This window comes from Vulpes lagopus, chromosome 18 (assembly GCF_018345385.1).
Source record: "Vulpes lagopus strain Blue_001 chromosome 18, ASM1834538v1, whole genome shotgun sequence".
NCBI classification, from domain to species: domain Eukaryota; kingdom Metazoa; phylum Chordata; class Mammalia; order Carnivora; family Canidae; genus Vulpes; species Vulpes lagopus.
Window position 1 is genome coordinate 14,532,307 of NC_054841.1, and position 27,381 is coordinate 14,559,687.

The 27,381-nt window shown below is 53.3% G+C and overlaps 1 protein-coding gene across 5 annotated transcripts; it reads left to right on the forward strand.

Moving 5' to 3' along the window:
- Nucleotides 1-6,302: 6,302 nt before the first annotated feature.
- ZNF335 (zinc finger protein 335) lies at nucleotides 6,303-26,668 on the forward strand. Of its 5 annotated transcripts, none has more exons than XM_041732989.1 (28): nucleotides 6,303-6,416; nucleotides 7,087-7,337; nucleotides 9,038-9,278; nucleotides 10,066-10,143; nucleotides 10,361-10,660; nucleotides 10,741-10,878; nucleotides 11,649-11,795; nucleotides 13,301-13,553; nucleotides 13,642-13,819; nucleotides 14,822-14,934; nucleotides 15,669-15,687; nucleotides 15,819-15,935; nucleotides 16,020-16,096; nucleotides 16,184-16,344; nucleotides 17,076-17,308; nucleotides 18,204-18,297; nucleotides 18,391-18,485; nucleotides 22,299-22,558; nucleotides 23,517-23,628; nucleotides 23,714-24,088; nucleotides 24,827-24,969; nucleotides 25,052-25,206; nucleotides 25,324-25,427; nucleotides 25,516-25,593; nucleotides 25,767-25,850; nucleotides 25,934-25,999; nucleotides 26,083-26,164; nucleotides 26,251-26,668. In XM_041732989.1, the coding sequence occupies exons 2-28, from the start codon at nucleotides 7,137-7,139 to the stop codon at nucleotides 26,376-26,378; spliced, it is 4,032 nt and encodes a 1,343-aa protein (XP_041588923.1). In that variant the 5' UTR covers nucleotides 6,303-6,416; nucleotides 7,087-7,136; the 3' UTR covers nucleotides 26,379-26,668. The 5 variants fall into 5 exon arrangements, with proteins under 5 accessions (XP_041588923.1, XP_041588924.1, XP_041588920.1 ...); XM_041732990.1 differs by having other exon boundaries at nucleotides 10,744-10,878; XM_041732986.1 differs by lacking the exon at nucleotides 6,303-6,416 and having other exon boundaries at nucleotides 6,443-7,337; nucleotides 9,038-9,084; nucleotides 9,219-9,278.
- Nucleotides 26,669-27,381: the final 713 nt, after the last annotated feature.

Genomic DNA, 27,381 nt, shown 5'->3' on the forward strand with positions numbered 1-27,381 from the left:
AGCCTGAAGTGGGACTCGATCCGAGGTCCCCAGGATCACAACCTGGGCCGAAGGCAGGCGCTAAACCACTGGGCCACCCAGGTGTCCCCCTTTTAAAGGTGATTTTAAAGATTGATTTATTGATTGATTTTAGACAAAGAGAGTGCGAGAGCCAGATAAGGGGCAGAGGGAGAGAGAGAATCCTCAAGCAGAGCCTCAACCCGGGGCTCGATCCCAGGATCCCGAGATCATGACCTGAGCCAGAAACAAGAATCAGATGCTCAATAGACTGAGCTACCCAGGCACCCCCCAGAGCTCATACTTTTAATCACTACATCCTCATGGCAATCTGGTAAGGCATGTACTATGCCCATTATGCAGCTGGGGACATTGAGGCTCAGAGATGTGGAGTGACTTGCCTCAGATCACACAACTAATTAGTGCTGGAGTCCTGGCCTGGACTCACCCCAGTTCTGTCTCTTTGCATTGTCTCAAGTAACTCTATGACAACCCAGAAGACAAGGTGACCCTGTATGACAAGTGAGGATGCTGAATGGAGATGATTGAGGGACTTGCTCAAGGCCACAGAGCCAGTTAGTAGGGACCTTTCTCTTTTGGGGGTGCAGCCTGAGGACATTCTATCTGGGGCCCAGCACCTCCACGGCGCCCTGCTGCCACCCTTGGCCATCCCTTGCCTGTATGATCACAGCTCCAGTTCCCAGGCACTCGAGCTGAGCATTGCTTGCTTCTGGGCCAGCTTGGGCACAGCTGTCAAAATCATGCTCTCAAGCTGTCACTCAGCCTGAGCCTGGCCTCTGCATTGGTTGTTGGGGCTTTCTGTATGGTTTGAGGCTCAGATTCCATTGCCCTGCCCTCTGGAAGGCAGCTGGTACCACAGAAGAAGCAGGATTTCAGAACCAAACAGTCCAGGGTTCAAATCTAGCTGTGTCTGTCATTTCTGCACAACCCTGGGTTTTCTCATCTCCCTGAACTGCTATTTCATCCCCTGTAAAAGGGAGGTAAGGACCAGCACTTTGCAGGCTCCTGGAAGGATGAAATGCAATCAGGTATGTACAGCATCTGGTACACAGCAAATGCTCAATAAATGTTAGATCCTTTTGCTAGTCTTTTGCTCCAGACCCTCTTCTCCTGCTGTCCGTGGCTCTTCCTGATAGGCCCAGCTGTCACCACCTTCTGTCCCTGTATGTCTCCAGGCCTGCATCAGGCCTGGGTATAGAACAGGTATCCTCTGTGGGGCCTGGGGACAATGCAGGAGGGCACATGAGCTCTGGCCCATAGGCAGAATGACATCACCACATATAACTCAGTATTGTTCAGTGGCCTAACAAAGACTGATTGAGCACCTACTATGCACCAGTAAGTGTTCTTGGTAATGGGGCTGTAGTGGTAAATGAGAAAATTAAGATTTGCTATGTCTACATCACTGTTTGCTATGAATGTATGACTGATAACTTCCCTCTTTGGTGTTCAGCCACTGAGTGGGGCCCCTACATGCTGATACTGTGCCCATTTGTTGAGAGCCTGCACTGTTTTCCATGCATGGTTTCATTTAATGCTCCCAGGTGCCATAGGAAGTCTTCATATCAGCCCCAATTTATAGGTGAGGGAGTGGAGATGTAGAGTTAAATAACTTGAAGAGAAGGCAAAAGCCTGACTGTAGATAGTCTAGTTCCAGGACCTGAGCTTAATGGTGCTGCCATGCATTCTCCCTTTTACTCTTCAGAGTTTGTATTGTTACTCCCACTTTACAGATGAGGAAACTAGACTCAGAGGGAATGAGGGCTGGCCAAGGTCACAGGGCATATAAACATAGGTGTTGGAATATTTAGACCCTAGGTGTGGCCCGAATCCAGACCCCAGGGTGCCCCTGATTCATTCAACAACTATTTTCTTCACAGCAAAAAAAATCAAAGCCGGGTCTTGGCTTGGGAGGCTAAATCTGTGGAGGAGGCTGAGGGATAACTGGTAGCATCAGTACTGTGGTATATGTTATGATAGAGGCACGTAGAACGTGCTGGGGAACATGCACTAGGGAGATAACCACTCTGTTGGGAAGGAATCCAGGAAGGCTCCCTGGAAGAGGTGATGCTTAAGGCGAATATGGAAAGATAAGGAGCCTAGAAGGATCAAGTGGAGGTATGGGGAGGTGGACTGCCTGATAGAATATACATGATGTAGCTCCTTCCTAGGTGGGCGACTACTTGGGCCACTTAATTTTTCTGTTTATCTCAAATCCACTCACTCCTGCTACACTCCTTACAGTAGAGGCTGGTCCCTGCAAACTATGCTTCCTGGGCTCCTTTGCCAACAGGCTTCTGGCTGCATTTACCAATGGGAAGCCCTGATGAGAGATCAGAGTAAGATGAAAGGAGAAGCCAGGGTATTTCTCCCCATCTCTTTCAGCCTTGTGGGTTGGGGCTGGAGGGGCAGGGGTATGACACAGCTATGATTTCTCCTACATAGTTGTGGCTTCTTCTAGAAAGGCCCATTGTGGTTCCTAGTCCTCTCTGGGTGGCCCATTACCAGTTTTGGTGATGCCATCTCCTCCCCATAGAGCTCCAACCTTGGGGGGCGGATCATGGCTTTCAAAGTTGTTGCTAACTTCTGGTTTGCCTCAGCCTCCCGTGGTTGCTCTTTCTGGTCACCCCACAACTTTGTAATGAACTCTCCATATTAGATTCTCTCTTTAGAATCATCTGATATGGGTCTTATTTTCCTGGGAAGATGCTCTGTGTCCGTTTCCTGGCCTATAAAAAGAGGGCTCATTGATTCACTGAACAAATAGGAATCTAGTGGCTTCCTCATGACTGTACACCTGTGCTAAGTGTTGGAAATATCACGGGAAACAAGATACATTATAAGACATGAAAATCCACATGCTGCCCATCCTTCATGTCTCTGTGATGATCAGAAGAGATGCTTGCATAAATGCCCCCTGCTGCCTGGGTTTCAGGAATTGCCATCACAGGCAAACACTGTGTGAACCAAAGCCTGTTCAAGTGTTCTGGTCCTAAGGCCTTTCCCCACCTTTCCTCCCCCAAGTCCTGAAAGAGAAAAATTTGGGACAAATGAAAGGAAGCCTTAATTTACACCATGGGAAGTCAACTTAAGGGATTCATTATCTCAAGTGGTGGTGTGGTTTTAAGCTATAAATAGGTTTTTAAGAACAGGTTTAGTTAAACCCATAGATGGCAGTGGGCACGGAGACAGAAGATACAGACGAGCCCTGGAGCACCCACCTGCTGACTGCCTACTCTTAGCTCTGCTGCCCTCCTGAGGCATCTAGTACAGTGCAAGGAGCACTGGACTGGGTGTCAGGAAACCAGGGTTTGAATGCCAGCTCTGCTGACCAAGTACATGACCTTGGACAATTCACTTCACTGCTCCTGAGCCTGTTTCCTCATCAGCCACATGGGAATATTGGGAATATCTAAGATCTCTGGTTGTTGTGATGATTACAGTTTAAAAATGCATGTAAAGCACCTCATGTAGCATATGGTACACAGTAAGCGCTCAGTCAACATTCACTAGTGTGATTCTTCTCTGCTGCAGGAGCTCTGGCCAGAAATCACAGCCCTCTCCATTAGACCAAGAAACGTCCTATGTGATTTTGAGCAAGTCACTTTCTTTCTCTGGGCTTCACCTTCATCATCTATAAAACAGGAAGCTAGTAACACTGCCCTCCCTAGCTTAGGAAAGAACAGTTAAAGTATCACCTGTTACTATTGGTTACTAACATGAGCAATGTTGGAGCAGTCTAAAAGTGTGGTGCCTGGAGCCACATTGCCCAGTTTCCAATCCCAGCTCTACCCCCTACTTATTTATTTATTTTTTTTATGATAGTCATACAGAGAGAAAGAGAGAGAGGCAGAGACACAGGCAGAGGGAGAAGCAGGCTCCATGCACCAGGAGCCTGATGTGGGGTTCGATCCCGGGTCTCCAGAATCGCACCCTGGGCCAAAGGCAGGCGCCAAACCGCTGCGCCACCCAGGGATCCCTCTACCCCCTACTTAGATTCCTTTCCTGATGTTTCCTCACACATAAAATGGAGTTAATGACAGCAACTACTTCATAGGGTGGTTGAGAGGATTATATAAACTAACGGAGGTAAAGTGCTTAGAACAATGACTAGCACAGAGCATTTTAAGTGTTGCGATTACTAAGCATCCAACGCACAGCACCTAAATTGCTTGGGGCTTTTGAATCAGAAAGACCTATGTCTGTGTCCCACCTTCCTGGTGGTATGACCTTGGAAACGTCACTTCCTCTTCCTGAACCTCGGGTTCCTCTTCTCTACAGTGTAAGATGGTAACAACCTGCGTCCTTAAGGCACCATGATGCAGCAAAGCGTGTGTACACTGCCTGGCATGTGGCAGGTGCTCACTGAAAGTGTTTCCCTCCTCTGCCCCTCCTCTTGGCTCCTCCCTCCATCATTCTTCTCAATGGTCCACCTCATCCTTCTCACCCAGAGCCTCTTCGCTACTTCTAAGAAGTCTCCCCCTCAGAAGTGAGGCAATGACACACTGCACATTTTGGTGGGAAGAACCCTGGATTGGCAGTCAGAAAACCAGGGTTGGCTTGCTTGTCTTCCTAATGGAAGGAATACGCTGATACGCTGTTTCCAAGGAGCCATGGCCTTGGGCCAAGAGTGTTCCCTCTCTGGGCCTTGGGCTCCTCTTCTGTTCCATGGTGGGGTTCTTATATTTTAAATCAAGGCATCCTGGGCAGCCCTGGCGGCTCAGCGGTTTAGCACCGCCTTCGGCCCAGGGCATGATCCTGGAGACCCAGGATCGAGTCCCACGTCTGGCTCCCTGCATGGAGCCTGCTTCTTCTGCCTGTGTCTCTGCCTCTCTCTCCCTGTGTCTCTCATGAATAAATAAAAATAAAATCTTAAAAAACAAAAACAAAACAAAACATGGTATCCTGCAATCTTATGATTGGGTGGGAAATGCCAAGATTAAGGTTGATCCTTAGGTGGGCTGGAGAGGGGAATGGGTGCTATGGGACTACTCCTGAGTACCTCAAAATCCTTGGGAGAGATGGACTTGGGTCAGAGACAGGATATATCCTACTGGCAAGTGGTGAGGGTTGGAGCTGGCTCTGCAGAGCTGAGAAATCAGGTCCTCACTGGAAACCAGTCCAGGGAGTGCAAAACCAACCTGCCATCATACCATTGTTGACTCAGCTTTCCAAGGCTGCTGGGGGGGGGGGGGGTGCTAGGCCTGCTGGGTGGAAGGGATGATGAGGGGACCTAACCCATCCAGAGGCCTCATGCTGTATTTCCCCTACCAAAACCTGCTCCTAGTAAAGGACCAGGGAAACCCTCTCATACTCAAGCACACACAAATTATAAGAAGCACCCTTTGCCTTTTTAAATAGGGTTGTTGTTGTTTTTTTAAACAGGAGTGTTTTGAGAGTCTTCCTCCTCTCGCCTCATTTCTATTTTTCAATTGAACTCATGCAACACCGATTTAGGGACAAACCAAGGGGCCAGACTCCCTCACAAAATGCTAGACAGGCTTCGACAGAAAATAGTGCCAAAGGTGGCATTTGCAGCATCAGGAGGGGTATACCTGAAGGGCTGCAGACCACAAAATGCATCTACACTTGTTTACACTGAGCAGAGGAGGGTTGTGGGGGAGGTCTCTATCTCCAGCTCTACTAGTGGAACAAAGAAGTATGAATAAAGTTCACTAAGGGCCGGGCACTGACTCCTCTCCATGGCCCCGAATCCAGCCATCCGGACTTGCCTCCCCAGTGCCCAGAGGTGACTTTGGACCAGCCACTTCCCATCTATGGGCCTCAGTTTCCCCAACGGTACAAGGATTATAAGCTCCCCTCCTCCCAGGATACATCAGACCTAATCGGGAAGGATTCGATCAGGCTCGATAAGAGCGTTAAGTCACCCGTCCTTCCTGAGCCAGGTGAAATGACTAATAATGTTTATTCCTCTCCGGCCGAGGCAGAGCGCCCCGGGCGCCGCACACTCCCGGGAGCAGTTCCGGGGGGCGTGGCCAGGCCACGGAGGGCCACGCCCCCTCCTGGCCACGCCCCCGGGCCGTGGGGCAGCCTTCGCCGCGCCCAACCCTGCGGCCCGGGGAAGGGACCCAGCCTTGACGTCACAAACCACTCCCAGTGTAGCCCTCCGCCAAGAGAGAAAGTAGTTCCCGACCCACAGCGGATTCTGCCGCCCGTGCTTGGCGACGTATAAAATTCTAGACTCTCCCCGGACTGGACCATGGTTCTGAGGCCTCAGGAGGACCTTCTGACACGCCGGAAAGTTGTCTTTCTCCGGGTCGGCGTAGGAAGTAGTCCCGGCCTACGGTGGGCCGACGGGTCCCTCCGCAGAGGGGGGAAGAGGATGGCGACCTCGTCGATGCCGGAGTCGGAGAGGCGCGCGGCGACGAAGGCGTCGGGTGAGCATCGGGTACAGTCAGATCGCCCCACTGCACGCGGCCGCGAAGTGGGGCCAGGCTGCGGAGAGAGCCGGCGGCGAGCTCCCGGGCCGGCGGGGCTGTCCGAACAGGGCCCCGGGGTCCCAGGCCCTTTAGTCGCTCTCGCACTTGCCTGAGCGGAAACCCGGCGCCGCCGCAAGATGGCGTCGGGCCTGGAGCGCAGGCAGCGCCGGGGACAGCCCCGAGTCGCCAGGCCCCGGGACCGTCGCTGTCAGCCCCCTCCGCATGGGAGCCAGGGGAGGGGGGAGCGAGCCACTGACCCGGGGGGCCTGCGGGCTGTACCACCGACCCTGCGCCCGGGGGGACTCGGGGGCCGAAAGGCTGAGCCGCCGAGCCCGGCCCGAGCGCGCTCTTAGAGCGAACCACGCTGCGGGAATTACGGAGGGGAGACGAGGAGGGTCAAGATTACCGGCCATTGACCACCCTCCCGGGGATGGGGAAGGCTCTAGATCGGGAGGCCAGCCTTCTCGGTCCAGTTTTCCCCGAGGCTCCTGTCTCCGCACACGAGAAAGCCCCTCCTCGGCGGAGACTCAGTCTTTGCACCTGCGGAATGGGCACACGGGCGCAGCTGGATGGGCCGGGGAGGAGGCCCACCTGTTCCAGGTCCAGCCCGCGTCGCCTCTTCCCGCAGAGTGAAGGAGCCAGCCCCTGCGCCTCCCTGTCGGGCGGCCCCCCGAGCCCATGGAGGAGAACGAGGTGGAGAGCAGTAGCGACGCGGCCCCGGGGCCTGGCCGGCCCGAGGAGCCCTCTGAGAGCGGCCTGGGCGTGGGCACCTCTGAAGCGGTGTCGGCAGACAGCAGCGACGCCGCGGCCGCTCCGGGGCCGGCGGAGGCCGACGACTCCGGCGTGGGGCAAAGCTCTGACCGAGGCTGCGGCTCTCTGGTATGGACCGTGCTGGCCGGCGTGGGTGGAGGCGGGGACCGCAGGCGGCTTGCCTGGCAGCGGAGGGAAGCAGCCGGAGAGGCTGGCTTGCAACTGATAGTTGTTTTTGGTTTACGGCCCGTCAGGCACCCTGCCAAGCCCCTAACGTGGATTTTTCTCATTTAAGTCTGAGACCTAGTAAGGCACATACATGTCACTCTTGCACATCTTATAGGGAAGGAAACCGAGGCACAGGGAGCCGGCAGAGCCACGATTCAGATCTGAGCCGTGGTCTTCCCCACTCCACTACCCACTGTCCTCACTCTTTGAGAATGCAGGTACCCTGGTTCAAGGCTTGGCTCTGCCTCCGATTCACCGGGAGACCTCTTTGAGCCTCATTCTTTCTCTGTAAAATGGAGCAGGAATACTTGCCTCAGAAGGGAGTACTCTTGGACACGTTCTGTGAAGCTGCCATCTCCTGGCTCTGTAATCTTGGACAAGCTACCTCATTTCTAGCTCTCAGTTTTCTCACCTGTAAGGACGGAATGATAAATATATCTGCCTCAGTAGGGGTTCTGTGAGGATTAATACACGCAAAGCATTAATAAAACAGTGCTCAGCACGCATAGTACGTACTCAGTAAGCATTAGCCATTACCATTGTTATTACTTGCAAGATAATGACTTCCAAGACCTCATGTTCTAGAGCTGCCCAAAGATGGACCCCATTTTGGGTTTCGTTAAGTGAACAGAGATGGACCTGGGATCCCTGGGTGGCTCAGCGGTTTGGCACCTGCCTATGGCCCAGGGCGTGATCCTGGAGTCCCGGGATCGAGTCCCATGTTGGGCTCCCTGTATGGAGCCTGCTTCTCCCTCTGCTGTGTCTCTGCCCCTCTCTCTCTCTCTCTCTCTCTCTCTCTCTCTGTGACTCTCATGAATAAATAAATAAAATCTTTAAAAAGAAATGAACAGAGTTGGGCCTACATGTGCCCAGCTTGTGGTGAACCCTGGGGGTATGCTACAGGGGTCAAGATAGATGTGGGCTTGGCCCTTATTGAAAGTACAGCCTGACCTAGGAGACCTTACACTACAGAGTGAATCATGATTAGAGGACACAGGTGACTCTAGCACTTGGGACAGAAAGGCCTGGTTTGGCCCTCCTCCTAGAAGAGGTACTAGTGAAATGGTGGTGAGAAGGCTGAGTAGGAATTAGCCATGCTGCAAGGTTGGGAACCATTTCAGGCAGAGGGAAGAGCTAATTCAAAAGCCCAGTGAAGGTGTGCTTGGGTAGCTCAGTAGTTGAGCATCTGCCTTTGGCTCAGGTCGTGATCCTGGAGTTCTGGGATCGAGTCCCACATCAGGCTCCCTGCAAGGAGCCAGCTTCTTCCTCTGTCTGTGTCTCTGCCTCTCTCTCTGGGTTTTTCATGAATAAATAAATAAAAACCTTTAAAAAACAAAAGCCCAGTGAAAATAGTTCTGTCAGGCTGTTGTGTGGGTATGGGGATTACGGGGCCTCTTACCTGACCAGAGCTGGGGACCCTGGAACTTGTTCTTTGGTGGCTCTGTGACTAGAGGGCATCTGCTGGTCATCAGTGATGCTGACGTGTGGATGGCACCATTCACCATGTCTGAGGGCCTGGGAGCTCTGTCTAGTGGGTAACAACTTGCCTTGCACCATCCCTGACTCCTAAAATTCCTCTCTCCCTGTTTCCTATCATCCAGGAGGAAGTATCTGAGAGCAGCTCGAGCACAGACCCCCTGCCCCACGGGTACCTGCCTGATTCATCTTCTGTGTCCCGTGGGCCAGTGGCAGGGGTGACAGGTGGTCCCCCAGCCCTGGTGCACTCCAGCGCACTCCCAGACCCCAACATGCTGGTGTCTGACTGCACGGCTTCTTCCTCAGACCTGGGCTCAGCCATTGACAAGATCATCGAGTCCACCATTGGGCCAGACCTAATCCCGAGTGAGTTAGGGCAGAGGGCAGCAAGAGTCAGCCCGCGGGTTTTTCTGTGAGGTCCAGCAGAACCAGCTGTGCAAACTTAGGCAAATAACTGTAGCATTCCAAATGTGTAACATGGGAATAGTAGCCCCTGTCTTGTAGTGGAGAATGAGGTGAGGATTTAATGAAATGGTGCGGTATAATACCTGGCATGTGATAAATGCTGAATAAACACAGAAACAATAGTACCTTATTTTGTACTGGGGTCTGTCCTGAGCACTTTATATATAGTATTTCACGAGTTCCCTGGTGACCCCAAAAAAGTAGGTGCTATTATCCTCACAGTCTAGATGAGAACCCACTGTGACCAGCAAGTGTTGGGCCATGAGCTCAGATACTCTGACTCCAGAGTCTGTACTCATAATTACCACCTGCATCCTGTGTTATCAATGGTGTGTGTAAAGGCCATAGACTTTGAAAAACCCTGGGGTGGTGTGGGAAGTCAACCCGGAGAAAGTGATGCAGGGGCTAGGCCTATGACCTTGGGGAGGTTTGAAGATGGGGAGGGGGACTCTCCAGGTTTTAGTGGTCAGAGGTAGGGTGGCAGGGGTAGCCATGCCACCTACGTGACTAGGCTGGGTGCTGGGCCAGCGTGTCACACCAGACTTCCCGACAGTCCTGCTCTGGGTGACGGTGCACAAGCAGGGACAGGATGCAAGTGAGGCTCGGTGGGTAGTACAGCTGGTTCATAGTTGGCTGTGAATATGGACAGTAACAGTTGTCATCGTCAGCTCCCCACATTTCTGCCCAGGCTGTATCACCGTAACCAGCGCTGAGGATGGTGGGGCCGAGACTGCACGGTACCTGATCCTGCAGGGCCCAGATGATGGTAAGACCCAGGGAGCCCTGCAGTGGGTGAGGGGGCTCTGTATAAACTTACTGTGTGATCTTGGCAGGTTGTTCACTGCTCTGGGCCCGTTTCCCCAGTCATTCTGGTGGGGATTTGGGTTCCCGGATCCCTGGACCTCCCTGGGAGGGGCAGCTGTTGATCATGGCCCGCCTTCCCCTTGCCTTCCCTTCTCTCTGATTCCCTCACCCACCACCAGGTGCCCCCATGGCTTCGCCAATGTCCAGTTCCACCTTGGCTCACAGCCTGGCAGCCATCGAGGCCCTGGCTGATGGCCCCACATCCACATGCCTAGAGCCCCCTGAGGAAGCACGGGGTAGGCCCAGCTCCCCAGCGCAGCCGCCCCCAGGCTCTGGCACCGAGGAGCCAGACCTGCAGAGCCTGGAGGCCATGATGGAGGTGGTGGTGGTACAGCAATTCAAGTGCAAGATGTGCCAGTACCGGAGCAGCACCAAGGCCACGTTGTTGCGCCATATGCGGGAGCGTCACTTCCGACCAGGTGCACTGGCTGACTGGCTGACGCTGCGTGGGTGGGGGTGGGTGCCGAGAGCCACACATGGCAAGCTTTTCTGATCTTCACAGCAGCAGCAGCTGTGGCTGGAAAGAAGGGACGTCTGCGGAAATGGGGCACCTCAGCCAAGACCCAAGAGGAAGAGGGGCCAGAGGAGGAAGATGATGATGACATCATCGACGCCGGCGCCATTGATGACCTAGAGGGTAGGCCACCTTGGCTCCCAGGCGTACTACCGCCATGGCCATCTTCAAATACTGAGTTCCCTCTGACCCATGTGGAGGGCTGGGAAAGAGGACCTGGCACAGATTCAGGCATGTGGGTGCCTCCAGTATAAGACAGGAGTTGGGGCTCTGAGGTCAGGACCTCTGTGTACAGCTGTGCAGGCTGTGCACTAAAAAAGAGCACCACATCTAAGAGGGCCACATTCACACTTGTCTGACAGAAATAGAGTACAAGCCACACATGCACTTTTTTCTTGTAACTATACGTAAAAAGGTTGAAAGATTAAGCTTAATCATAATTATCAGGTCATTTTACTTTCTTTTTTTATACTAGTTTTTTGAAATCCAGTGTCTCAGTGTAAATCAGACACAGTGCTTGATAGTGACACATGGCTAGTGGCTCTTGCACTGAATAGCATGGTTGTCAGAGTTGTAGGTTTGAATGTTTATTCCAACTATTTTCTAACAGTGGCTATAAAGTGTCTTAAGGAAGGGGCATCTTTTTCTAGTTAACACAGTGGTGCTGAGTTAGTGGTCAGAGTCAGGAAGGGTGCAGAGAAAGGATTGCAGGGGCTTGGAGAGAGGCATTCATAGTCAGCCAGGGGGAGACCAGGAGGGCTTTCTGGAGGAGGCATTACTGGTTGGTGAGCTTGGAGGGGAAGTAGGCAGGGATGGGAAGAGGGCGTCTTCCCAGGGAAACCGAGTTAGGGGTCAGGGTTGATGCCCACCACCTTCTCATGTGGTCCCCACAGAGGACAGTGACTACAATCCAGCCGAGGATGAGCCCCGGGGCCGGCAGCTACGGCCCCAGCGCCCTACTCCCAGTACTCCAAGACCGAGAAGGAGACCTGGCCGGCCTCGCAAACTGCCTCGCCTAGAGACCTCGGACCTCCCAGATGGTGAGAGTTGGTCATAGGTGGGGTTGTGTGAGTGGGGCTGAATGGTGGCCTCATTCCCTAGTTCTTCCTATAGAGCGTTGGAGACTGAGTGTGCCATACAGGGCAGCATATAACAAACCAGGGGGGCCTGCAGGCCTCCTCATACAGCCTTCTCAGAACAAGCTTGAGAAACCCTGAGTTAAGAAGTGATACATCAGCTTTGTGACAAGGCTTCTCAATGGCAAGGTGTCACAGCACAGAAGTTTGAATCTTTATAACTGAACTAAGAAGATAAGTTTTAAGTATGACTGCCGAAATGACATCAAGTCTGAGGCCTGAAACTGTCCAGGGAGCACTGGCTTGGAGTATTACAGGCAGGGGAGGAGAAAGCCCCGTGGGCATAAAGGCTCTGCCACCTACTAGCTGTGTGAATCAGAGCATGGTACTTTGCCTCTTGAATCCCCTCTTCCATTACTATGAATGGAGATGATTGCACCTGTCTTTCACGATTTCTTTAAGGTGTAAATACATACAAAATCACATATTAGCTGTTTTCGTATATGCAGTTTGGGGGAGATTATTAAATAATTATTTAAGATTTTGAGAGAGAGAGAGCATGGGAGAGAGCATGAGCCAGGAAGGGGCAGAGGGAGAAGCAGACTCCCCACCAAGCAGAGAGCCTGATGCAGGCTTGTTCCCAGGACCCTGAGATCATGACCTGAGCTGAAGGCAGGTACTTAAGTGACTGAGCCACCCAGGCATCTTAAAATAACTTATTGTTAAGATCTTTATGGGAAAATACACATAATCCTTAGGAAATTTTGATAAGGGCAATACACCTGTATAGCCAGTACCGCCCCCCCCCCCCATCAAGAAGCAGATATCATTGGCATTGTGTAGATCACTTTTAATTTAAAAAAAATTTTTTTTAAACATTACACTGGAATACTGTAGATTTTTTTTTCTGTTGATGTTTTTGAATAGGTAACACATTTAGATTGTTCAGACTTTTAAACGTTTTGAGTGTGTACAGTGATGTGATGTCTCCTCCCTTCCTCTCGTCTGCCCTCCAGACTCCCAGCCTCCCTAGGGAAAAGCAGTGTTAAAGTCCCTGCTGTTACTCCCAGGCCCTAGAATGTTCCATGAGATCACTAGCACAGCAGGTATCATCTCTACTTGACAGATGAGAAAATGAGACTCAGGGCGGCGGCTTTGCCCAAGGATGCACAGAAGTCCGGTGTCTGAGCTGAGCTAGCATGTGGGTCTCTTGACAGGGAAGTCCCCAGCTCTTGCTGCTGCTGCAGACTGTCATGTGTAAGTTGTCCTGTGCCAGCAGCAGGCCAACTGTAGGAGGGTTGTGTCCACACTGCCCTCTAACTGCAGGCCACTGCATCTGTCCCATGACCTGAAGTGCCCATCGGGAGCCTGTGACAGTGTTTGAGGAAATATTCTGGCTGGCCTCTGGCACACTTGTCCACATCTGTCTTGGTGTGTCTGTGGCTAATTCGTGCCCATGTCTGTGGCAGGTGTGGAAGGGGAACCTCTGGTGAGTTCCCAGAGTGGACAGAGCCCTCCAGAGCCCCCGGACCCCGAAGCACCCAGCTCCTCAGGTCCAGGATGCCTGGCTGCCCTGGGCAAGGCTGATAGGGCCCCTGTGGACCCTGGTGTGAGCCAGTCGGATGCAGAGAACGCAGCACCCTCCTGCCCAGATGAGCCTGACGCTCTGCCCCGCCGCCGCGGCCGGCCCTCCAGGCGCTTCCTGGGCAAGAAATACCGCAAGTATGTGGCACAGGGAGCCTGGATAAGGGGAGGGGAAATGGTTGGCGGCGCAGCCCAGCCAGACCTCTCCCCAACGCCCTCCTGGCAGGTATTATTACAAGTCTCCAAAACCCCTCCTGAGACCTTTCCTGTGTCGCATCTGCGGTTCCCGCTTCCTGTCCCACGAGGACCTGCGCTTCCACGTCAACTCCCACGAGGCCGGGGACCCCCAGCTCTTCAGGTGCCTGCAGTGTAGCTACCGCTCCCGCCGCTGGTCTTCACTCAAGGTAGGCAACGGGTGGGGTGGGGGGCGGGGCGCAGCACTAGGATAGAGAGGTGATGGCTGGCAGGCAGTGCCAAAGGGAATGGAGTTCACGGGCCATTGGCTGGCACCTTCCTGCCCCTTTGTCGGGCACCTTACATGGCATGCTGCTGGTGTGCTGAAGAAGTTCAGGCAGCGCCTTGGGCACTTGTGCAGGCTGCACACTGCACAGTGGTGCCATGTCATCAGAGGTGCTCTGCACATTGCAGACAGCATAGGTTTGCTTCACACACAGACACACTGCACTTCACAGCAGATGGCAGTACAACTGGTTTTATCTAATTCAGTATGTTAGAAAGTTTTCCAGTAGATGGCAGTAATGTGTCTCAAGAAAGGCATTCCTTTTTATATCAATTACCCAAAAGTGCCGGTGGGCTTGCTGCCACCCTAGGCCATTTTTTATTCAGTACCCGGGCCTTGTAGGCCTGCTTGAATTTCATGCTCACAGAACCCAAAGTGATTGTAGGTATCAGTAGCCCCATTTTACTGACCCAGGAAACTGGCTTGGCCTGGCCAAAGTAAGGTAGAGAGTTGGCCATCATGGGATAGGGGCTACCTGAAGCACAGGCCAGAGCCCCTAAGCTTTCTGCACACGGTACATTCTCCCTCATACAGGGCCCCATGACCTAGAAGTTGTTCTCTAGAACCCTGCCCCAGGAGAGTGTAGGCTCTAGAGCCGTGCTACTTGGATTTGACTCCAAGCTCTGCCATTCACAAGGTCACTTGGGGCCAAGGTTACTTCCTTCTGAACCTGTTTCTGCCTCCATCAGATGGTGAGCCAGCACAGGGCCTGGTGCAGAGTAGATACCCATGCTGAGGAGAGGGCCCAGCCCTAATAGGCTCTGGCCCCTACAGCACTCCTTTGTTCTGGGAACTTGCTCCCACAGCAGCTCTAAGACTATGGGTGCAGGTTGGGGGAGCAAGGGAGGCCAACCCCAGCCCACGACCCCATTTACCTCTGTCCTAGGAGCACATGTTCAATCACGTGGGCAGTAAGCCCTACAAGTGTGACGAATGCAGCTATACCAGTGTCTACCGGAAGGATGTGGTCCGGCACGCAGCTGTGCACAGTCGAGACCGGTCAGTGCATGCAGGGGTGTATACGGGTCAGAGTGGGAAGTAGAGGTCCAGCACAACCGCGTTTCCCCCTTGCTGAGCACCTGCCCTGGGCTACCCCCTTGGCAGCACATTACAGACATCAGAAAGATAGGCCATTCATCCCAGCTCGCTTGGCTTAGAGCAGTAACAGGGCTTCTGGGGGCTCTTGTTCAGTCTCTTCCCTGCTGTGCACTTTGTGAGGTGGGTATGGTCATTGTTGAAAGGATGGAAGGGAATCGTGTAGCTAAAGCTCAGTAAATCAGCTCAGCTTTAGGAAAGAGCTCAGTCTGCTTGGGGTGCTGTGTGAGCAGAGGTGGAATCCATGAGGACACTGACTTTCAAACTGTGCTTTCAGGAAAGCCTGATCTCCAAGATGCTTATGGGTTTTATTTTAAAAAGTTGGGCAGGGGGAAGTAAGATTGGGGACACCAAATAGAACACCTGGTTCACTAACTCTTTTCTGCAGGACTTTTTAGGGCCTTTACAGTGCACATTTTAATTTGTGATGAAGGAGGAAAGCACCATTCCAGAATTTATTTACAGCATGCCTCCTAGCATTTCCTAGTGAATTCTACTTAGAGAAACCCTGTTGTGAAGAGAAGGGCTTGGTCAGACAATAGGGATACTCAGGGCTGAGACTGGGTCTGGTCTGTGTGAGAAGGTCTGAGGTGGGCTTGGGGAAGCAGTGGTCTGACTCCTATGCCTTTCTCCCCCAGGAAGAAGAGACCAGATCCGGTGAGTCTGGGCCCTAGCCTGGAGAAAGAAGCCTGCTTGACGGCTGCTTGTCAGGGTGGAGGCAGGAGGTGAGGTCTCACCCTCTCTTCTCCCCTTCTTTCTTCATCTGGTCCCTTCTTGTCCCATCCCAGACCCCCAAGCTGAGCTCCTTCCCTTGCCCTGTGTGTGGCCGTGTCTACCCGATGCAGAAGAGACTCACACAGCACATGAAGACACACAGCACGGAGAAGCCCCACATGTGTGACAAGGTGGGTGGGGCCAAGGGCTGGCTGGGGGCAGGATGGAGGGTCTCCCTGGGAAGTCCCCCATCTAACTCACTCTGTTCCTCACAGTGTGGAAAGTCCTTTAAGAAGCGCTACACCTTTAAGATGCACCTGCTCACACACATCCAGGCTGTTGCCAACCGCAGGTATATTCCCAAGGAGGCCCCTGGGACTGGAGCACCCCAGCCCAGCCCAGCCCACTGCTGAACTTCCCTCCCTCTCACCACCCCAAGGTTCAAGTGCGAGTTCTGTGAGTTTGTGTGTGAGGACAAGAAAGCACTACTGAACCACCAGCTGTCTCATGTCAGTGACAAGCCATTCAAATGCAGCTTCTGCCCCTACCGCACCTTCCGGGAGGACTTCCTGCTCTCCCATGTGGCTGTCAAGCACACAGGTCAGGCTGGCCCTCAGCTCACTGTGCCCCGAGTCACAGGCTCTGCTTTGTCCTCTTCCTCCTGCTCCGCAGCCACAGCCCCCGGAGAGAGCAGCCTAAGCTTCTTGGTTGTAAGGGAATCTCCTCTAAGGGTGCCACACTCTCTCTTCAGCTCAGCCAGCTCTTCTCTGCATGATCGTGGGCCAACTTGCCCTGTCTGAGTCTTCCCTGGCTGTGAAAGGGGGAGTCAGAAGTACCTACCATGTGATGGTTGTAAAAGTGAGCTCTGTTCCCTGAGCCCTGTCTGCTGGGTGCTGGGCAGGAAACGTTTACAGAGGCCCTGCCCTTGCGCATGAAGTAGGAGAAGCAGCATCACATGCTTGGCCCACAGAAAGTGGACAAAACAGTTGATTCTTTCTCATGCTTGCTGCCCAGCCTTCTGATGGGCACACTGGGGGAGATTGGACACACTAGAGGGCTGGGTTCCTGTCTACGTGGGAGAGGTGATTCATAAGAGGAGTGTGTAGTCATGTGCTGTGAAAATGAGATACTGCTAGGAAGGCTGTGAGTGCAGCCGGGGGGCCTAGTTCACACCTGGCCTGGCCCGCCAGAACAAACTGCACCATGTGCTTGCCTGAGCTTGGGGACGAAGTGCTGGGAGGGAAACAGTTGGAGAGGTCCTTGGGCTCATGGAAGGCTTCATGGTAAAGGGGGGTGGGAAAGCCCAAGCATCCCTTCGCCTGTGCCTGCAGGGGCCAAGCCCTTTGCCTGTGAGTACTGCCACTTCAGCACACGACACAAGAAGAATCTGCGCCTGCATGTACGATGCCGACATGCCAGCAGCTTTGAGGAATGGGGGCGGCGCCACCCTGAGGAGCCCCCTTCCCGCCGTCGCCCCTTCTTCTCCCTGCAGCAGATTGAGGAGCTGAAGCAGCAGCATAGTGCAGCCCCTGGACCACCCCCCAGCTCCCCAGGACCTCCTGAGGTAAGCTCAGCACACAGGCTGCATTCAGAAGGGGCTTGGGGCCCTGGGCCAGGATGACCGTGTCCTATCACCTCTCCCATCCCCAGCATCCTCATTTGCACACTGGGGACAACAGAATGGTCCTTGCCTCTCCAACTGCAGTAAAGAGCAGATGCGGTCACAGATATGTCATCCCTAAGCTCAGAGTGGGAGTGGCTTTCCAGTGCTAGGAATAGAGGATGGGATCTCTGTAGCTTAACTGTGGTAATAGTTTATTATTCTCTCACAAACGAGTCCAGAGGTCGGCAGCCCAGGGCTAGTGTGGCAGCTCCACGGTCAGTCATCAGGGACCAAGCTCTCTCAATATTTTTTCCCAGCCATCCTAGGCATACGACTTCCATCTTTGTGGTTGCCTCATGGTCCAGTATAGCTGCAGGCGCTCCAGTCTTCTAGCCACATCCCAGGCAAGAAGCAGGAGGAAGGGATGGGAGAAGGGCAGAAAGGAAGCGTGCCATCTCTCCATCTGTCTTCCCTGCGAACTTAACCAGAAGCTCCTGCTTAGCCACAAGGCCCCACTTTTCCTAGCTGCAAGGCAGGCCGAGAAGTGTAGTCTCATAGCCGAGTACATTGTCTCCCCCTCCCGTGCCCCAAAAGATGGACCGCTTCTATGTGCTGGTGAACACAGGCTCCAGAGTCAGTCTTGTGCTACTTACTAGCTGTGGAACCGTAGCCAGTGTTCCGCTTTTCTGAGCCTCGGTCAGTTCATCTGTAGCACTGAGCTGAGAGATATCTTGAGACGTGGTTGTGTGAAGATGAAACAAGCCAAAGGATATGAAGCGCCTGAGGAGGTGCTTGGTCACCCGTGCTGGAATCCCAGCTGCCCCCTCTCAGGCTTGGCCACATCCCCACCCCGCAGATTCCCCCAGAGGCAGCACCTTTCCAGGCACCCGAGACCCCCCCACTGCTCTGTCCTGACACCCTTGGTGGGGCCACCATCATCTACCAGCAAGGTGAGCTCTAAGGGAAGGCGGGAGCCTGGGGAGCCGGGCAGAAGGGGGGCGGGGCGGTGGCCTGTTCTGAGGCATAGGTCTCACTCAACCCAGGTGCTGAGGAGTCGACAGCAATGGCCACGCAGACGGCCTTGGATCTGCTGCTGAACATGAGTGCACAGAGGGAGCTGGGGGGCACAGCCCTGCAGGTGAGCCGCCGCCGCCCCCCCCAACCCCCCTAGGCAGCCACCTTCCGCATCTGCTCTGCCCTGACACCCCACCTGGAGGAGAGGAGCCAGTCATGCTCGGGGCACTCCCGCTGAGCCAAGAAACAGTCCACCAAAATCCAGGAGGGAGCAGACGCAGGCCTGGAGGATCCCCGGTGCAGGGAGGGCCACTGGCGACCTCTGCCCGGCCAAGCGGTTAGCGCCAGCCCCTGCTCCGGCTCAGGCGTCGCAGCTCTGCAGCCTCCTGTGCTGTGGGTCGGAGCCCACTTCCCATGTAGCCCAGCACCCTCATCCTGGGATGCCTCCCACTGCCAGGAGGCCCCCAGGGTGCTGCTCCTGCTCCTGCCTGGAGCCCTGGCTGATCCCTAGCCACCAACACCCCACCCCCACCCCCGTCCCCCATCACAACCTCTCCCTCCTTGCCGCCTGGGGTCGCTCTTGCCCCTCCTCACCTCCCACGCTCCTCAGAGGTGGGGAGAGCTTTGGGAGCCCCTCCTGTTTCTGAGCCTCTTGAAAACATATTGAATCTGTGTTTGAGATGATAAATTCCAAGAACTTGGAGCAATAATGTGCTCCTGGGGGCTGGAGGACAGACAAAAGTCTGTTGACGAGGGAGCCTTCTGTTGGACCAGGACAGCTTCCTAGGATTCCCTGAGCGCTTTTGGGGGAGCATGGAACTGGTACATTTTTAGACCGTTAAATCAGGCTTTTATATAGTTTTTGCCTTTGATATCATCCCTAGAAAGGCCTCCTTCTCCCCCCCGCCAAGATTATATAAACATTCATTTGTATTTTCTATTTAGGGTTTCATTTTTTACACTTAAATCTTTACTCCACCGGGAATTTATTTCTGATGTATGCACAAAGGTAGGGGACTAACTTTACTTCTTTTCCCCCAAATGTTATCCAGTGCAGTATATCAGATAATCTTCCCCAGTGGTTAGAAATGTCCACTTTATCATGTTCTAGATTCCCACATATACAGGACAACTTCTGTTCTGTTATTCTGTCATCATGCCAGTATTTCATGCATTTTTTTCTGATTACAAAAACATATTGTTAAAAAAAACAAAAAACAAAAACCCACCAAAATGAACATTAGGAAATGTTCTGTACAGAAAGTAAAAGTTCTTAACATCCGTCCCCTCCCCGTTAACAGGCATTTTTCCAGTTTTCTCTACATATACAGTAACACAGAGACATTTTGCTCCTTAAAAAATAGGATCATGGAGGTGCCTGGGTGGTGCAATCGGTTAAGCATCCGACTCTCAGTTTTGGCTCAGGTCATGATTTCAGGGTCATGAGATCGAGCCTCACATCGGGCTCCATGCTGTATGCAGAGTCTGCTTGAGATTCTCTCTCCTCCTGCCTCTGCCCCTCTCTCAAATAAATAAATCTTAAAAATATATATTTAGAAAAAAATAAAAATAAATAAATATATATATATTTAGGGTCACATGATTCATGCTTATCCACAGCCCACTTTTCTTCACTCTGCAGTATGCGAGGCATGGCCTGGTAGGTGTATACAGATCTCTCTCTTACTAAGACATTTCCACTTTACATCTCCATGTTATTCCATCGTATAGATGTTGTAAGTTCATTCAGTCCTTTGTTGGTTATTTCCAGTTTTTCATTAATCAGGGCAGTACTTCAGTACACATATATTTCTGGTGCTCGTAAACATTTTTTAGTTAAAAAGCCTCCTAGAAGTAGAATTGGTGGGTCTGAAGGTATGAAGCCTCTTACAGAGATACGTTGGTTTTTGTGACCACCATTACAGCGTGTTTACTGTGTCTTTGCCAACGCTGGATGTCCCTAATTTTAATAAATCTCTTCCACATAGAAGTGTGTGATATATATATATATATATATATATATATATATATACACACACACACACATATACATATGTAAATTTTTTTAAAGACTTTATTTATTTATTCATGAGAGACACACACACACACACACACACAGAGGCAGAGACACAGGCAGAGGGAGAAGCAGGCTCCATGCAGGGAGCCTGACATGGGACTCAATCCCGCGTCTTCAGGATCACACCCTCGGCTGAAGGTGGCGCTAAACTGCTGAGCCACCCAGGCTGCCCTAGAAGTATATTTCATGACCTTTCTTTTTTAAGTTTTTAATTAAGTAATCTCTACACCCAAGCAATATAAGGTTCAAACTCAACCCCGAGATCAAAAGTGGCCTGCTCCTCTGACTGAGCCAGCCAGTACCCCTCATGGTCTTAATTAATAATTTTGTGACCGGGCAGCCTGGGTGGCTCAGCGGTTTAAGCGCCTGCCTTTGGCCCAGGGCATGATCCTGGAGTCCCGGGATCGAGTCCCACATCGGGCTCCCTGCGTGGAGCCTGCTTCTCCCTCTGCCTGTGTCTCTGCCTCTCTCTCTCTCTCTCTCTCTATCATGAATGAATAAATAAAATCTTTAAAAAATATAATAACCCCTGGTGGAGCCTGCTTCTCCCTCTGCCTGTGTCTCTGCCTCTCTCTCTCTCTCTCTCTCTATCATGAATGAATAAATAAAATCTTTAAAAAAATAATAATAATAATAATTTTGTGACCATAAATTAGATTGAACTACTTTCTGTATGTTCACAGACCACTTACTTCTTCTCTGACTTACCTTTTTGTGTCATGTATCCGTTTTCCTATTGTCAGTCTTAAAAAAAAAAAAAAAGGATTTTATTTGAGAGAGCGCACACGTGAAGGGGGGGTGCAGAAAGAGAAACCTTAGGCAGAGTCCTCACTGAGCATGGAGCCCCATGCAGGCCCGATCCTACTACCCCAAGATCATGACCCGAGCCGAAACCAAGAGTTGGACACTCAACTAGCTGTGCCACCCAGGTTCCCTTATTAGTGTTATCATCACTTTGCAGCGACTCTTTGTATATTAAGGAGACTCCCCTTTTCTCTCTCATATGAATCGTTAATTACTACATTTTTCTCATTTCAGTTTATGGTTTGTTTTGCTGTAGGTTCTAGCATCTTTTTCTGTCATGATTAGAAAAAAATCTTCCCACCCTGGATCATAAAAACACTTATCTGCATTTTCTCTTCATATATTTAGCTTTTTTTTTTAAATAGATTTTATTTATGTATTCATGAAAGACACAGAGAGAGAGGCAGAGACACAGGCAGAGGGAGAAGCAGGCTCCATGCAGGGAGCCTGACGCAGGACTTGATCTTGGGACTCCAGAGTCACGCCCTGAGCCAAAGGCATATGCTCAACTGCTGAGCTACTCAGGCGTTCCTATTTAGCGTTTTTTATTATTACATTTGAGTCTTTAGTCTATTTGAATCGGACCTGGAGTAAGATGTGAGATCATGCTTTTTTTTTTTTTTTAATGGTTTGCCACTTGTCTCTCTATCCTAGGATTTCTCAATCTTGGCCTTTTGTGCTGCATGGTTCTTTGTTGCAGGAGCCATCTTCTTCATTGTGGGGTGGTTAGCCACATCCCTGACAAATAACCCCTACGTGCCAGTACCACCTCCCTTGGAATTGTGACAACCAAAGACTGTCTTCAGACATTGCCCAACACCCCTGGAGGGCAGCATTGCTCTACCCTGGTCTTGTTTATTTCCAGTTGCTGGGTGGGGCTTGGAGAGCCTGATTGTGTTTTAGAAAGAACACACAGTTGGGGTTGTACAAATGACTGGTGGCAGCACTTGGTTGTCTGAGTGTGGGTAACCTTTAGGCCCTGAGATAGAGAAGGCCCCTGAACACCAGCCTCTTCACCACAGACCCTGCTCATAATGCCCACGGATTCTGTTTTAGGTGGCTGTGGTGAAGTCAGAGGACATGGAAGCAGAGTTAGCATGCCCTGGTGGGCAGCCTTCCCCAGCAGGTGCCACTCCACAAGTGGTAACCCTCCACGTGGCAGAGCCGGGGGGCAGTGTGGCAGCAGAGAGCCAGCTAGGCGCCCCTGACCTGCAGCAGATCACCCTGGCACCGGGTCCGTTTGGTGGGACTGGCTACAGCGTCATCACAGCACCCCCTATGGAGGAGGGGACGTCAGCTCCTGGCACACCTTACAGGTGAGACCTGCTGCCTCTAAGGCCTCCTTCAGCTATTGATAGGCATGCTGGGAGCCTCAAATAAGAGCTGTGCCCACTGGAGTCTAGTTGGCGGGAAGCAAAAGTCCTAATACGTGTAACATAATTAGCCATGAGAGTCATAGCTTTCTCAGGAGGTTGGAAGCTACTATTTTTGGGCTACTTAGATTTTCCAGGCACTGGACGTTCGTGAACTCACCTAAACCATTCTTGTGAGATCCATGTTTCTCTCATTTTACAAGTGAGGAAATAGGCCAGGGACGTTGAGTAACTGGCCTGAGGTCAGACCAGGAGTAAGTGAAGAGTTGAACCTTTGGTTCTAAAGTCACATGCTCTTTGTTGTGGGTGATCCCTAAGGTGGTGTCCAGTTCTGCCCCAGCAGGCAAGCTCAGGCTCCTCTCTGGCACTGGAGGCCTGGCAACTGCACTCTGCTTCCCCTACACTGAGCAGGTTCGGGCCAGAACTGTGTGTATGCTCACTGAAGTCCTGGGCAGTCGGAGAAAGCCCTCCGTCCAGGCACCGACGTGTCACTGTGTGTGGCTGGGATGGGAATCCGGGTCCCTGGGCTGGCTGCAGGCTTGGGTGGCCTGGTCACAGTGTCTGCCATCTGCTCTGGTCTCCGGGTACTTGCCAGCCCTGCCTCCCCCACTGGCCCCTCCTGTTGCTGCACCTGGCCAGACCCCTGGGGCTGTCTGCCCACCCTACCCTCCAAGGGTGCCAGGATTACTACGGTTGAGCAAGATGATACATTGGACTGTGGTCACCGTTTCTGGAAGAGACTGTCGAGGTGCAGCAGGAAAGGGGCAGAATGAAAGTTCATGCCAGGGAGGCCACCCGTGGTGGCAGTCACCCCTCCGTTGATGACTTCTTGGGAGTAGGGGGCTTCTGTGGCCTTCCATCCCATCCTGGCACTCATTCCTCCCCTCTTTCGTGCCCACAGTGAGGAGCCCCCAGGGGAGGCAGCCCAGGCTGTGGTTGTGAGTGACACCCTGAAGGAAGCTGGCACCCACTATATCATGGCAGCTGATGGGACCCAGCTGCACCACATCGAGGTGAGGCTTGGGATACCAGTCCTCCCCTGTTTCTCATCTTTCCCCCATCCTCGTCAGTGTCTCATGCTTCCCCATCTCCCTACAGCTGACTGCAGATGGCTCTATCTCCTTCCCAAATCCGGATTCCCTGGCCTCTGGAGCCAAGTGGCCCCTGCTACAGTGTGGGGGTCTGCCCAGAGACGGCCCTGAACCCCCATCTCCAGCCAGGACCCACCGGGTGGGAGACTCCCAGGGCTCTGCTTCCCCACCCCCTGTGGCCAACAAAGCCCTGGGTCTGGGAGTTCCACCATCGCCGCCATCTGCAGCCACGGCATCATCAAAGAAGTTTTCCTGCAAGATTTGTGCTGAGGCCTTCCCTGGCCGTGCAGAGATGGAGAGTCATAAACGGGCCCACGCCGGACCTAGTGCCTTCAAGTGTCCTGACTGTCCCTTCAGTGCCCGCCAGTGGCCTGAGGTCCGGGTAGGTGCTATGCCCCTGTGCCTCTCCTGGCACTCATTCGGCCACTTGTGTCATAAACCTTAACTGAACACCCCAAGCCAAGCCCTCTGCCCCCTTCTAGGGTCAGAGATGACTCCGAGAGGGTTCAGCATTCAGTCTGGCGGGAAACCAAACCAGCGTGACTCATGCCCAACAGTGTCCCCGGCATGAACAGAATGCAGATGACAGAGCACAGAGAACAGGACTCAGGGTGTGGGTGCTGGCCGACCTGGGTCTCCAGGGGCCGCAGCACAGGCATGGTGGCATGAGGCGTGCTCAGAGAAACGCAGGTTGTCTAGAATAGGGAGAGCGCACAGAGCAAGGAAGTTGGTGGGGAGGGCAGGTTCTGGTGGGGGCCTTCCCCCAGGAATTACCATTTCCAGATGTAGCCTTGCTCTGAGTCCTCACAGCAGCTCAGTGAGGGAGCAGGGCCCAGAACCCCAGAATATCCCGGCTGGAAGAGCCCTTCAGAGGTTCCCTCATCTGAGCCTGTATCTTAGGCTTAGTGGGGGTACACTGAGTCAGAACAGGGGCAGGAACTGTGACCTCACGATGGGACCTGTGACGTTTCCTTCTCAGCATACAGAAGCACCAGGTCTCAGTCTGCTTCATACTTTATACGCAACTCCTCCCCACCTGAGGACAGACTCCCCAGCAGCACTGTGGGTGAGGGGCTATGTTGTCACCCAGCCAGCACCCCTGACTCTGCCCCTTCCCCAGGCCCACATGGCACAGCACTCGAGCCTGCGGCCTCACCAGTGCAGCCAGTGTAGCTTTGCCTCCAAGAATAAGAAGGACCTGCGGCGGCACATGCTGACCCATACCAACGAGAAGCCTTTTGCATGCCACCTCTGTGGACAGCGGTGAGGCTGGGGACAGGTGGGCAGGGTGGGGGCTGCTGCAGGTGTGATGGGGCTGCCCCTGAGCCTTTCCCTGGCCCCTCAGTTTCAACCGGAATGGCCACCTCAAGTTCCACATCCAGCGGCTACACAGCCCTGATGGGAGAAAGCCAGGGACACCTACTGCCCGGACCCCAGCCCGGACCCCCACCCAGACCATCATCCTGAACAGTGACGATGAGACGCTGGCCACACTGCACAGTGAGCTGCCCCCAGGACACCAGGGTGGAGGCCAGGACACCAGGGTGGGGACCAGGGGCCAGGGCAATTCCAGGTTCACCTAAGCCCCTATGTGAGTACCCTCCCTTATCTGCCTAGCTGCACTCCAGTCCAGCCACGGGGTCCTGGGCTCAGAGCGGCTACAGCAGGCACTGGGCCAGGAGCATATCATTGTGGCCCAGGAACAGACAGTGGCCAATCAGGTGAGAGCCTGGGCTGGGAGGTCACAGGATGGGGCAGGGAGGGGTGATGCGCACAGAGCCGAGGCTAGAGCCGGCCTGGTCCTGGCAGGAAGAAGCCACCTACATCCAGGAGATCACCACAGCGGATGGCCAAACAGTGCAGCATCTGGTGACCTCTGACAACCAGGTGAGCACCTCAGCCAGCAGCACACACCCTCCACCGGCCTCCAGACCCCTCTTTGAGGAACCACCCCTCCCCGGGTCTGTACCTGCAACTGCCATCATGAATGGTGGGTGTCCCTGGTCCCCTGCTCTGTCTTCCTCACTCTAAGCTCCTGCCTATTCTCTACCCTTTTCCAGGTACAGTACATCATCTCCCAGGATGGGGTCCAGCATCTGCTCCCCCAGGAATATGTTGTGGTTCCAGAGGGCCATCACATCCAGGTAGGCCAGGCCTGGGTAGGGGCAGGAAGTGAGGGGAGGAGTGTACAACCTCCTCGATCACCGAATGGCCTTCCTCCCTCTAGGTACAGGAAGGCCAGATCACACACATCCAGTATGAACAAGGGGCCCCTTTCCTTCAGGAATCCCAGGTAGGTCCTTTAGGGGGTCAGGGGGTGCTGGGCTACAGGCCAAGCTCCTCCAAGGCCAGATCTCATTGGCTTCTCCACTCTAGATCCAGTATGTGCCTGTGTCCCCAGGCCAGCAGCTGGTCACACAGGCCCAACTGGAGGCTGCGGCACACTCAGCCGTCACAGGTATGGGGCGGGAACCTGACAACCATGGGGACTCAGGCCTAGCTTCTGGGGCCTTGAGCTCACCATCCTTTCCCCTCCCCTGACAGCGGTGGCTGATGCTGCCATGGCCCAAGCCCAGGGCTTATTTGGCACAGAAGAGGCGGTGCCTGAACACATCCAACAGCTGCAACACCAGGGCATCGAGTATGATGTCATCACCCTGACGGATGACTGAGCCCCAAGGGCCCAACACAGACCGTGGATATCAGGGCCAACCGTGCTGGGGGTGGGGGGCCCACTGGGACTCCCCTCCCTGTTCCGCCTAGGGTCTCCAGACACTGAGCAGCCAGTATCCTGCCCCTCTAAGAGAGCCAGACCTGCGTTGCTGGGTTTAGGGGACAACCTTGGGCCCCAGCCAGGACATGCTGGGTGCCCTAGCCTGCAGGCAGGCTTTGGGGAGAGAAATTTATTTTTGTTTGGATGGACCCACTGGCCCCTCAGTCTCAATAAAGGGACCAGAGTCCAGTCCTGACCATCTTACTTTTGTCCGCAAGGACTTGGGAAATGGCAGGAAAGAAGAGCCTGTTACAGCTCACAAGAGCTGCCTAGCTCCACAGTGCGTCCTGCCCTACCTCTGTAAGTGTGGTGGCCCAACAGCAGGGCAGGCCCTTGGGGCAGAGGCCTGATACTAGGAGAGATGGCTGAGCTGGTAAGAACCCCTATGAGCACTTTCAGACCTCCTTCCCCTCTCCCCGGGCCCCAGAAAAACACCTGCTCCTCTGTGTCTTCAGAGGGCAGCACAGCCAGGTGCCTATCTGCACGGAGACCATACCCTAAAGCCCATGGTGGCTGAGCTGCTCTTCCTACTGATCCGGGACTGTGAATCAGCTGGCTGCCCACTCACTGTGGCAGCTCCAGGTCTAGCAGGAGTCTAGCGCTCTGCCTGGGCACAGCCCCCAGTCTGCTCCCTGGAGGTATGAGTGCAGGCCTGGCTGTGAGAACAGCTTGCACATAGATGAGGTGGGCCTTTGGACTCCACACATTCACTGGACGTAGGCAGAGGCCACCAGAGACTCAGTTGTGGGGTCAGCAGGGTGGGAAGTTAGACACCAGAGCCCTAGGTTGGGAGTGTGAAGGCCGGGGGTGTCATAAGAAGATGGGCCTGGGTGGAGTGTGTGTGGTCCCAAGACTAGCTCCAGGTTCTCCGCCTTCTCTGCCCTCAAGACCCTCACACATTC

What these genes read in the sequence shown, in the direction of transcription:
- ZNF335 (XM_041732986.1), top strand. Translation starts at nt 6,889, where the DNA reads ATGGGGAAGGCTCTAGATCGGGAGGCCAGCCTTCTCGGTCCAGTTTTC. An exon ending in TGGGCCAGACCTAATCCCGA is followed by an intron (nt 9,279 to 10,065) that starts GTGAGTTAGGGC and finishes ATTTCTGCCCAG; the next exon opens with GCTGTATCACCGTAACCAGC. An exon ending in CAGGCTGTTGCCAACCGCAG is followed by an intron (nt 16,097 to 16,183) that starts GTATATTCCCAA and finishes CACCACCCCAAG; the next exon opens with GTTCAAGTGCGAGTTCTGTG.